This window comes from Macrobrachium nipponense, chromosome 13 (assembly GCF_015104395.2).
Source record: "Macrobrachium nipponense isolate FS-2020 chromosome 13, ASM1510439v2, whole genome shotgun sequence".
NCBI classification, from domain to species: Eukaryota; Metazoa; Arthropoda; class Malacostraca; order Decapoda; family Palaemonidae; genus Macrobrachium; species Macrobrachium nipponense.
The window spans coordinates 87976349-87988767 of record NC_087206.1 but is presented as its reverse complement, the minus strand read 5'-3'; the positions used below and the strand labels follow the sequence as shown (position 1 = coordinate 87988767).

General features: G+C 41.1%; 1 protein-coding gene across 4 annotated transcripts in view; it reads left to right on the top strand.

The window, feature by feature from the left end:
- Positions 1–12419, top strand: part of LOC135225172 (vacuolar protein sorting-associated protein 11 homolog) — a 230146-nt gene that overhangs the window by 87281 nt on the left and 130446 nt on the right. For all 4 annotated transcript variants that reach the window (XR_010316924.1, XM_064264426.1, XM_064264424.1 and 1 more), the window contains exons 11-15: positions 1561–1724; positions 3086–3236; positions 3512–3710; positions 3902–4046; positions 12167–12348. Coding sequence is in view for 3 of the 4 variants with exons in the window: in XM_064264426.1 (XP_064120496.1) it covers positions 1561–1724; positions 3086–3236; positions 3512–3710; positions 3902–4046; positions 12167–12348 (841 nt within the window). In the remaining variant the exon portion in view is untranslated. The remainder of the gene's footprint in view (positions 1–1560; positions 1725–3085; positions 3237–3511; positions 3711–3901; positions 4047–12166; positions 12349–12419) is intronic.

Below are 12419 nucleotides of genomic sequence, written 5' to 3'. Positions count from 1 at the left end.
TAATGTCTTCGTGACATGTGAAAGCTTGCTAAATATATATAGTACGTACATTCTAATTTGCTAGATACGTATTGTATATGTACTACTATTGTAGACTTTCCTTTTATATGTAAATGTTTTGAGGTTTCCTGCATAGAAGTACAATAAAATAATTGGAAAATTTACCAAGTTCTCTAGTATGAGAATCAGTCTTGTGATGACTATCCTAATATTTTACATGTTCCATTTTGAAACTCCCTACTATGAGATTCAGAGCCTTTGCCCCAGTGTTTTTTCTGAATAACACTTTTTCTGTGCATTTGACAAAGATATTACATAGCCATAGTATACTTTAGATCCATACCTAATTTTTGGCAGCATTCTTTATTACTTACATTAGAAAAAAGTATATTCTTAAGGGTAAAATAAAGCAGCTGGAGCCAGTGGCGGAACACTAATGTATGGGGTCAAAGTTATACATGACGTAAACATGACTCCTCCCACAAGGTGATGACGACAAACAGCTGTCTCTGAAATTCTGAATGAATATTTGTACCTTGCCAAGGTTTCAAGAATAGTGGCTTTGATAAGTCATTGCCCCCGTGGTTGCAGGACAGCTTTTGTGATTCAACTTGCACAATTGTTTAGAAGTGAGGAGGCCTGTGGCAAACCCTACTTAAGCTTGAACAATAGAGTCCTTTTTTGGGCAAGGAGTACACCTGGCCATCCAAGGCTACCAAGTTTTCGTCACCTGTTGACTTCCATAAGGTGCAGAAAGATAATCGTATATGCTCTATTTATTACAATGATCTTCACTGTCATATTAGGAAAAATATCAAAGGAGTTACGACGAATGCCAAAGTCTTCTTCACTTTGTAAATTGATTTTCAATTATATAAAAATTTTTAATAGAGAAATAGTGATAGAAAGTAATTTCTCAGATTACTTGTGGAAACCCTTTTCTTCAAAGTTTCTAGCACTTGACCTAATGGCATCAATCCTGTATATGTACTACTACTACTACTATACTACTACTACTACTACTACTACTACTACTACTACTACTACTACTACTACTACTATTCATGAGATTTTTTCATGAGTAGCCAATTATCCATTGAGAAGGGGCCAAGTTAATGAAGTCATAAGTTACATCATTATAGCTTTGAAAGACATTCCTCTAAGTTTGCTGGCGATGTCTACGAGAAGTTGGTGTTACTCTTATAATTACCAGAATTATGCAACTTTCGTAATACAGAATACAGTAAAAAATTAGGTAGGGATGTAAGATACCTGTGACAAAGTGTCATCTTAGTCCGGTATGTTGATGAAATTTTATTCCGGAAAAACACTGGGACACCGGCTGTGAATCTCATAGAAGGTTAATTAATTTCTTTATTTTTAGCAGTTAGTTATTAAAATCTATTCATTATAAAGTGCAGTAATGAGGCATTTTCTAATGGTATAGTTATATTATTATCTCTGGATATGTGGTTTTAGTTATATTTTAACCTTACATATATTGCTTGTATCTAAAATTCATATGTATTTCCCTCTCTAAAACAAGAATATTGTTTACAGAGCAGAGATGGTGCAGTTGATTGCGATGTAGAGATGGGTGTAAAAGTGTGCCGTAGTGCTGGCTACTATGACCATGCTCTTGCTTTGGCTGCAAAACACAATCTTCATCAACATCATCTGGCTATCCTTATCGATGACAAAAAAGATTATGTTGCAGCATTAAGGTATGCTGGGATGGAATGGTATTTACTTCTGTTCTTTGGTTGTGGTTATTGTTTATGAAAGGAAATTTTTGTCTTTTATGAAAAGAACAATATTGTAAGAAAAATGAGGAAAGTCAGAAGACTGGTGTATTGATATCCAGTGGACAGGTGTAATGAAGTGGTTGTAAATCGAAGCCTCTATCAGAGATATTTCCTTTTGAATTATATTTTCACATAATTTTTCACTTGGCATAAGAAGCTTAGCCGGTGCTGTTTATCACACCTCATCCTATGCATGATTCAAGTTAGTACCATTTAGAGGAATTTTTTATTTATCACACTTCATCCTATGCATGATTCAAGTTATGTACTAGTACCATTTAGAGAAATTTTTGTCCATTTATGGGAACAATATTCCATTGCAAATAATTAAGAGGTAGGTGATATATTTCAGAACAGTGACTCCTTACATATTTGTATAGTTTATACATGCATGGTACATAAAAAATCAAATAATGTTCACCAGGCATATTTTAGTTAAGTCTAGACAGTCTGCTTTTACTGGAAAATAAAATGAAAATAATCAGTGAATATTTCAAGTATTGTACAATGAGCTTTATCATCAAAAATCTTTACGGCAATATATTTTCAAATGCATCTTGCATTACCCTTAGAGAGAGAGAGAGAGAGAGAGAGAGAGAGAGAGAGAGAGAGAGAGAGAGAGAGAGAGAGAGAGAGAGAGAGAGAGAGAGAGAATCAGACACCAATTATGCTTAGTACGGGACCCAACCTGGAATGAGCTTATTAGATGCATAACTACATTATAAGTATGCTGTAAATAATTATCATAAAAATCAGTATTTAGTCTCATATACAATATAAAAAATATAGTAATTAGTGAATAAACAGTGTTACTCTACAAAGAAAAAGCAAATTAGTAATAATTTTAGTGATATAGTCAATAAAAAAATCTGCAAATTAGTGAAAGTTCCCCATGGAAAATTGAACAATGTGTTCCACAAAAATCTGCGACAAAGTGGACCACGGAAATGCGAAACATGTAAGACTGGGAGCACTGTACCACGAATAATGGGTAGATATTGTTCATAGAGAAATCCGCAAATCACAAGAATGTGAATACGTGGTGCACTGTATGCATAAACAAATTGGTATTCTCTGCTCAGTTGTTCCTCTCTTTCCCAAAAGTGGAAAGTGCTAGTTCCTAAACTAACAAAGAAAGAATCGCTATCACAAATTTCAAAGTTTTTTAGCTGCTGATACTAGAAACTTTTAGCTAAGTATGTACATATATACAAAATCTAATTTTATCATAAAAATACCATATTTTTTCTGATTTTATTAATTTTTTTTTCATCTTACAGGTATATCTCTACCTTGGAATTTAATGAAGCAAAAGAGAACATTCTCCGTTATGGTTCAGTTCTTCTGTCTCATGTCCCAGATGATACCACTGAAGTCCTTATCTCACTATGCACTGATTATAAGCCAAGCAATTCCCCAATTATCAAGGAAGTGTGTAGTGTATCATAAAAGTTGAAATTTTCAAGCATGTAATTTATTTGGCAATAAATATCCTTGCACTTTGCATCATGATGATTATTTTGAAGCTTTTTGAGATTAAAGTTTTGTTTGATAATATTTGTTTATAAATCCTGTAATTCTTTGGAGGCACTGATAGGAAACACTCACAAAAACAGTTATTGGTACATTAACTTTGTTCCATTTTAAGTTCTTGGCAGATCTAGATTAGGTAAATGCTATTAGGTAAATGCTACATTATTTGACAGGGTTCATTAGATGGATATTTAACACCAGAAGAGCCACTGTATGCTGATCCAGAAGAATTTGAGTATTTGTTGGTTGGCCATAGTGAGCAGGCTATCACATTCTTGGAAAAGATGGCACTAATTCCAGGGAAACTCTCACCCAAGCTGTATACAACATTGTTAGCTGAGTATCTCCATCAGTATGGACTCGCTCCAGAGGGTAAGTGTCTTAGAATTCCATTACTTACTACTTCTATTTCATGCATCCTATGTTATATTTATCTTGAAATATAATGTTGTTGGTATTGGTTAAAGATAGGTATTAAACCTCTGATATTTTGCATGTTAAATATTAAGGACTTTTGTTGACTTGTTTATAGTTACAAAACTAATCGGGAATATTTTTCCAAGGACAAGCTCAAGCTGCACTTGCTACAAAGGTAATGGGAGTGCTTCGTAATTCAGATACTGGCTACAATCGAGATCAAGCTTTGCTGTTGTGTGATAAGTACCAATTTCATGATGGCAAACTTTTCCTGTGGGATCAGGCTGGGATGTAAGTAGATTAACTATTTTTTTTTACACAGTTTTCAAGAAATAGTTTTCAGTAAATGCACAAAATTAGTTCTAATAACTTTACTAATCTGTATTATTCAATCAAAATATGTATGTACTGGTAAAATTCATTCTATGCAATTAGATCCAATGTATTTTGCTTGATATTTTGACAAAAATATTCATGTATTTTTGTAAGGAAGAACTAAAAAGAAACATTAAGTAGGTGGATGTGCTAGGTGCCCAAGAAGTGTGCTATTGGCTTTTTTTCTGAAGGTTTGGTGTAAAATTGAGATATCAGTATGGCTTTCATACATAATTATGTCACAGCAAACTTTTTCTGTTCTCACATTCTCTCAGCTTCATGGAGAATATACAGACTTGATATTGCAAGAAAAAAAATTTTCCTTTGGCGTAAGTGTGCAAGTTTAGAAGTGATCCATTTGTCTCGCTAAAGTACATTTCAAAAGCTGCCTTACTATCATATTTGTGCACAGAAATAAAAATACCTTGTACGTAATACATTTTCATGCACATTTTAAACATAAAAGCATTAACATTTATAAGATCGACACATCGATCGCTAATTTCAACTTTTTTTTTATTTTTTTTTTTTAACTTGATATTTTCGGAAGGGCGGCAGGCAGCGGCTCACAAGAAAGAACATGAAAAAACATCGTATTTAATAACGTGAAGGGCAGTTTTAAAAGCTGCCTTCATATCATATTTCTGTGCAAAAATAAAAATACCTTATACGTAATACATTTTCATACACATTTTAAACATAAAAGCATGAACATTTACAAATCGACACATCCATAGCTAAATTTGCACTTATGTTACTCTATATTTTCAGCATAGAACAGCGTCAGAGGCATATATCCTAATACCTATGTAATAACTCTCCATAAAATTTGTTAACATAATTTGCATAACCTTTATGGTCTGAACAGCATTTCTACAAATGTATGAACTCGTTAGACAATGGCGCTAGCGGCGCTGTTAACTGAAAATTGCACCGTAAAAATACCTGAAAATGCCTTATTTTTTTTAATTACTATTTTTGAAGACAGCCGTAAAACCGATTTGCCGCTGAGCGATTGCGCCATTAACCGCAGGCCGCCTGTACTTTCATCATGAGACTATGTAATTGAACCATGGTTCAATGACATAGTCTTATGATAAAAGTTATTTTTATACATGCAACTTACCCGGCAGATATATACTTAGCTATAGACTCCGTCGTCCCGACAGAATTCAAAACTCGCGGCACACGCTACCGGTAGGTCAGGTGATCTACCATTCCCGCCGCTGGGTGGCGGAATCCCGACCATTCCCGTTTTCTGAGCCAGATTTTCTCTGTCGCTGAGGCCGGCAACAACTGTTGTTTGGTCTCTCCTGATTGGAATTCTGCTCATTTGCCGAGAATTGGTTGGACTCATTTGGTGAAGTACTCTTGTTTATTCTCGGGATTGGCATACGCTTATTTTGGACTGGATTAGGACTTGGATTTGGTTTTTTCTATTAAGATGGCTGAAGTTAAAGTAACACCTAAGTTTAGGGTTTGTGCAAGGGAAGAATGCAGAACTAGGTTGTTTAAAGCAGAGGTAGATCCTCATACACTTTGTAGTAAATGTAGAGGTTCTGAATGTGCGTTTGATAGAACTTGTGCTGAATGTGAAGGGCTTACGGAGCAAGGATGGAAGGATTTAGCTTCTTATATTAAGAAAAGAGAGAAGGATAGAGCTAGGAAAGCGTCAGCTAGAAGCTCGAGTAGATCTTGTTCTTTTGAGCCTGAATTAGAAATTAACAAGCTAGATGATGTTTCTCCCATAACCTCAGCCCCTCTCCCTGTGTTGAATCTAAGGATTCATTTTCAGAAATGGAAAAAATGAGATCCTCGATCAGGGAGCTTCAGGAGCAGCTTAAAGCTATGGAAACACAAGGTAAGAGTGTCAGTGAATACAGTGACCCCAGTGCAGTGGAGGGGGCGTCTGATCGGCTCCGCATTGCTCCTAGGCCTAGACCGCTTCCAAACTCCCAGGACCAGGGGAGGAGGAATGTCAAAAGCCGCAGGGAGGATGTGGAGCATCCCCAACGATCAGGCGTCCTTCGGCAGACCCTGAAGTAACGACCCAGGCTGCCTTGGATAGCCGTAGAAAAGGCATCCTGGAAGAGTGTTTTTCTGCGTCGGACTCCTCCTCGTCCAGGCGTGGATGGAGCTCTGCTTCGAAGTCTCGTCCTCTGAAGAGATCGTGGGTAGCGCCGAAAGGAGACGCTTTTGATTCAAGCCCAGAGCGATTTCCAGAGGATTTTCCTTCGACTAGTAAGAAGGCGAGAAGACCGTCTCTAGCGCCTCAAGATCCGACTAAGCTTTTCCTGCTTAATCTACAGGAGCAAATATTCCTCCTTGGTAGGCGCTCTACATAAGGATTCGTCTCGAAGAAAAGACTCCTCCCTTCCAGTGAAGAGATCGAAGTTTTCTTCTCCTGGTAGGAGAGAAGTTTCTCACTCTAGCAGGCGCTCGTCACCGGAGAGACTCTCTCGTTCTCCCTTTAAACGATCCTCCCCTATCTATAGGAAGAAAGTTCCCAGCGGTAGCCGCTTGCAGAGCAAGCGATCAGCTACGTCTCTTAGGAGAAGTCAGGAGTCGGACTCCTCTTCTGAGGATCAGGATAGGCGTCAAGAGCCTAAGAAGCAGGAGCTTTTTAGAAACATAGAGTTGACAGAGCCTAGTAGGCGCCAAGAATATCACAGGCGTATAGAGCCTAACAGACGCCAGGAGTCTTGTGAGAGGCATCAAGAGCCTACCAGGAGTCACGACAAGCGCCAGGAGTCAAGCAGGCGCCAGGAATCAAGCAGGCTTCAGGAGTCGAGCAGGCGTCAGGAGTCGGGTAGGCGCCAGGAGTCTAGCAGACGCCAGGAGTCGAGCAGGCGTCAGGAGTCGAGTAGGCGCCAGGCTCCTTGTACGAGCTTAGGTCAGAGTAAGACCCCTTCGCACTTTATGAGTTCTTCGGAGAGTAGGAGCCCTTCACCTGGTAGGAAACAGGTTCCTGAGAGAAGATCTCGTGCGTTTAAGAACTCTATTGCGCCTTGTAGTAGCAAGGATTGTCACACGGACGACGTTCTTCTTCGTTTGACAGAAGTCCCTCGACAACTAAGAACCGCTCTTCTCCGAAAGGATCCCCTACAGCCGGAGACTTAGAAGAAGTCTCGGATGAAGAATTACCAGTGGATGTAGTAGTCTCTGATTATAAGAGATTGTCCTTGTTGTTGTTGCAGGAGTTCGGGGATAAGCTTCAACCAGCGGATCCGCCCTCTCCAGGATCTTTGCTATCAAGCACGAAGTCTCCAAAAGCATCCTCATTTGTAAAAATGCGTCCAGCCCTTAGTATGAAAAAAGCGTTCAAAGGATTTGGAGAATGGCTTAAGAATAAAAGAGAGGCGGGCAAGACTGTTTTTTCATGCCCTCCTTCAAAGTTGACGGGTAAACCTGGAAGATGGTACGATACCCAGGAACCTATGGGCTTAGGACTGCCTTCATCGGCAGACGCAGATTACGCTTCCTTAGTAGATTCTTCAAGGAGGCGCGCACTACTATCAGCAAAAGCTACTTGGGGGATGTGTGAACTGGACCATCTACTAAAGGGACTCTTTAGGACACTCGAAGTATTCAATTTTATGGACTGGGCTTTGGGAGCCCTTGCGAAGAGAGCCCAAGATCCCGAATTTGTCACTATGGACGAATTATCGAGTGTATTATCGTGTCTGGACAGAGCAGTGATGGACGGTTCGGTGGAAGTGGCTGCTCTTTTTGGATCGGGAGTTTTGAAAAAGAGAGCAGTGTACGGGTCTTTCCTGTCCAAGTCAGTATCTCCTCTACAGAGGTCGGCCTTGCTATATTCGCCACTTTCGAACCACCTTTTCCCACAGGACACGGTGAGGGATGTAGCAAAATCATTAGCTGGAAAAGCCACACAGGATTTACTGACACAGTCAGCAAAGAGGTTCAAGCCTGCTGTTCCTTTTCAAAAGAAGGATAAAGCACCTCTTCAGCAGCCCTTTCGAGGAGCCTCTTCCTCCTCAAGAACCCCTTTTAGAGGTAGAAGACCGGATACCAGAGGAAGACCTTCCAGGAGACCTGCAGGGAAGGCAAAATGAAGAAGAAGTCCTCCAGATAGCGGTAGGCGCCAGACTGTCGAACTTTGCCAGAGTCTGGGCGAAGAGAGGGGCGGACAGCTGGACCCTCTCGATCCTCGAGAGAGGATACCTCATCCCCTTCAGGGAATATCCTCCCTTAACAAGAACTCCAAGGGAGTTAACAGCGAGATACAAGGATCCTGTCAAGAGTCAAGCTCTCCTGCAAGCAGTAGAACTTATGTTGCAGAAAAGGGCAATAGAACCGGTTCAAGATCTCCATTCACCAGGTTTCTACAACCGTCTATTCCTGGTACCAAAAGCCTCGGGCGGGTGGAGGCCGGTTTTGGACGTAAGTGCGCTGAACGTCTTTGTGATAAAGAAGAAGTTCTCGATGGAGACCTCTTCCTCTGTACTTTCTGCTCTTCGTCCAGGGGACTGGATGGTATCCCTGGACCTTCAAGATGCATATTTCCATGTGCCAATTCATCCGGCATCCAGGAAATACCTAAGATTCATGTCACAGGGAAGAGTGTTTCAATTTCGAGCGCTTTGCTTCGGACTTTCGACAGCCCCGCAAGTCTTCACGGGTATCCTAAGGAATGTGGCGCATTGGCTACATTTAGAAGGGATCAGAATCTCGATGTATTTGGACGACTGGCTAATACGAGCAAAGTCGAAGCAACAGTGTCTGGAGGACCTTTCGGTAACATTAAAGATGACGCAGTCATTGGGACTCCTAGTCAACCTCGAGAAGTCCCAGCTGGATCCCCAGCAGAACATAGTTTATCTGGGGATTCGGATGGATTCTCGGGGTTTTCTAGCGTCTCCATCAACAGAGAGAATAGAGCGCTGCCTTACAAAGGTGTCAGGATTTCTAGGGAAAGAGCATTGTTCCGCGAGGGAGTGGATGAGTTTGCTGGGAACCATTTCCTCGTTGGAGCAGTTCGTTTCCCTAGGAGACTGCACCTAAGACCCCTTCAGTATTATCTGAAGGAGAACTGGGATCAAAGTTCCCAGGACCTCGAAGAGTCATTCAGGATAACGGACAAGGTCAAACAAGATCTTCGGTGGTGGTTAGACCCGAAGAAACTCGGTCAAGGAATATCCTTGCACATAAAGAGCCCTCTCCGAGCGTTGTTTGCAGACGCATCGGACGTAGGGTGGGGAGCAACGTTGGATTCGCAAGAAGTGTCGGGAACCTGGGAAGGAGCTCAGGTGTCCTGGCACATAAACAAAAAGGAACTGAAAGCCATTCACCTAGCTCTCTTGCACTTTCAGGAACAGATATTAGGGGATCGATCATTCAGGTCAATTCCGACAACACGACAGCCCTAGCATATATCAGGAAGCAAGGGGGAACTCATTCATTTTCCCTTTACGAGACAGCGAGGGATTGTTGCTTTGGGCGCAAGAGAAGCAGATCTCTCTTCTAACGAGATTTATTCAGGGAGAGAGAAATGTTCGAGCGGATCTGCTAAGCAGAAGAAACCAAGTGCTCCCCACCGAATGGACTCTCAACCCTCAAGTGTGCGATCAGTTATGGGGGTTATGGGGAAGGCCAAACGTAGACTTGTTCGCAACCAACTGGAACAAGAGGTTGGAGAATTATTGCTCCCCCATCGCAGATCCAAGAGCAATAGCGATAGACGGCCTCCTCATGGATTGGAAGGGAATAGACGGGTACGCTTTTCCCCCCTTCAAACTGGTAGGGGAAGTAATAAGAAAGTTTGCCTCCTCAGAGGGAACGAAATTAACTTTGATCGCTCCCTTTTGGCCAGCCCTAGATTGGGTGACAGAGTTGCTGGAGTGGATAGTGGATCTTCCCAGATCGCTCCCACTAAGGAGCGATCTTCTCAAACAACCCCACTTCGACAGGTATCACAAAAACCTCCCCGCTCTAAGTCTGACTGCCTTCAGACTATCGAAGGACTCGTTAGAGCAAGGGGGTTTTCTCGCGAAGCTTCAAAAGCAATCGCAAGAGCCAGGAGACCATCCACATTACGGGTGTACCAGTCGAAGTGGGAAGTGTTTAGAAGATGGTGCAGGACGCATGAGCTATCCTCTTCCAGTACCTCTATAACCGACATTGCAAATTTTCTTCTTTACCTTAGAAGAAAGTGTGGCCTAGCTGTATCTACGATCAAGGGGTATAGAAGTATGCTGGCCTTGGTGTTTAGGCATAGGGGTCTGGATGTGTCGGACAATAAGGATCTACATGACCTTATTAGGTCTTTCGAGACCTCAAAAAGTCAGAATAATAAAAATCCCAGTTGGAACTTGGATATAGTGCTGCATTATCTGATGTCTGAAAGATTCGTACCTTCCAATAATTCTTCTTTTAGAGATTTGACGAGGAAGTCTCTATTCCTGTTCGCCTTAGCCACGGCAAAAAGGGTGAGTGAACTTCAAGCGTTAGAGGGCAGAGTGGGGTTTAAGAAGGAGGCTGCAATTTGCTCTTTTAAGCCTCTCTTCTTAGCCAAGAACGAAAACCCATCAAAACCGTGGCCTAGAAGCTTCGAAGTGAAGGCACTCTCTTCTCTTACGGGGGAAGAAAAGGAGAAGACCCTTTGTCCAGTAAGAGCGCTAAAATTTTATTTACAAAGAAAGTCTCTTTTGGGAGGTACGCAGGAAAGTCTTTGGTGTTCGGTCAAGGATCCTACAAGGCCAATATCAAAAAACGCCCTTACGTTTTTCATTAAAGACATTATTAAGGAAGCGCATCTTAAATGTGGTGAAGAACAATTTAAACTCCTCAGGGTAAAAGCACACGAAGTGAGGGCCATAGCAACCTCAATGGCTTTTCATAAAACGTGGTCCTTCAAAATCTAATTGAATCCACGTATTGGAAGTGTAACTCAGTGTTCGCCTCTCATTATCTAAGGGATGTGAGAGTTAGTTATGAGAAGTGCTTTTCACTGGGAGCATATGTGTCCGCGGATTTAGTGCTGGGAGGAGGAGCTGAGGTTAATCCTAATTAGTTAGGTTATGTAATTTTAACATTATGGTGTTTGGTTTTTATGGTTGACTGAAAGAGGGTATAGGAATAACCCTTTTCAGTTCTTAGATTTAACATGGTTAGGAAGGTCAGGTGGTCGGGATTAACTTTTGGTCTCCTCGTTGTGCATTATGTAAAGCCTAAAGCTCTGTCATGTAAGAGGGCTAGCCCCCATTGATAAGATACAGGTCAGGCTCTGCCATGTAAGCGGGTAAGCCCCATTGGTACGATCCATGCAGGTTCTGTCGCGTAAGCGGGCTAGCCCCCATTGACATGATCCAGAAGGGCTGTTCGGTCATAGGTGGTTTACCTCACTGAAGCTCTTGAGGCATGCAGACTAAATGACAGTAATCATGAAGTCTTCAGCCCAAACAGGTAAGAACCAAGGATTGATATCCTACAACAATTGTTGTTTTCCCGTTATTAAATTTTTTTTTTTTTTTTTATATATATATATAGCTGTCTCTCGCCCTCCACCAAGGGTGTCAATCAGCTAAGTATATATCTGCCGGGTAAGTTGCATGTATAAAAATGATATTGTTAAGATACAATAAAGTTTTATACATACTTACCTGGCAGATATATACGATTAAGGGCCTACCCAGCCTCCCCTCAGGAGACAGGTGTAAGAGAAAATCTGGCTCAGAAAACGGGAATGGTCGGGATTCCGCCACCCAGCGGCGGGAATGGTAGATCACCTGACCTACCGGTAGCGTGTGCCGCGAGTTTTGAATTCTGTCGGGACGACGGAGTCTATAGCTAAGTATATATCTGCCAGGTAAGTATGTATAAAACTTTATTGTATCTTAACAATATCATTTTTTTTATTCTAACTTAATTGTCTTGCCAAATGTTTTTAGAAATTTCTTACTATTTGTCTTTTCAGTGCAGTTGGTTATTATTGCAGTTTTAAAGGTCAGCTATAGTTATATTGCATTTAGCTTTGTCTGCTTAAGTGTTTTCAGTATATAACATTACTACTACAGGTATGAGGAGCTCATAGCTTGGTATGCAGAACGAGGGGATGTAGAGAACATGCTGAATCTATGTGTGAAAAAATCTACAGATAAATCAACACTTTGGTGTTCTGCTTTGAAGTTACTGACCTCGCCTTCATCTCTCCTACCTCCAGATCCACAACATCTTATGACATGCCTGGATAAAATTGGTTAGTTTTATTTGCTTATATGTCTATATTATGTTTGTTGCATAACATGCAGATCCCACAAGAGAAAGAAA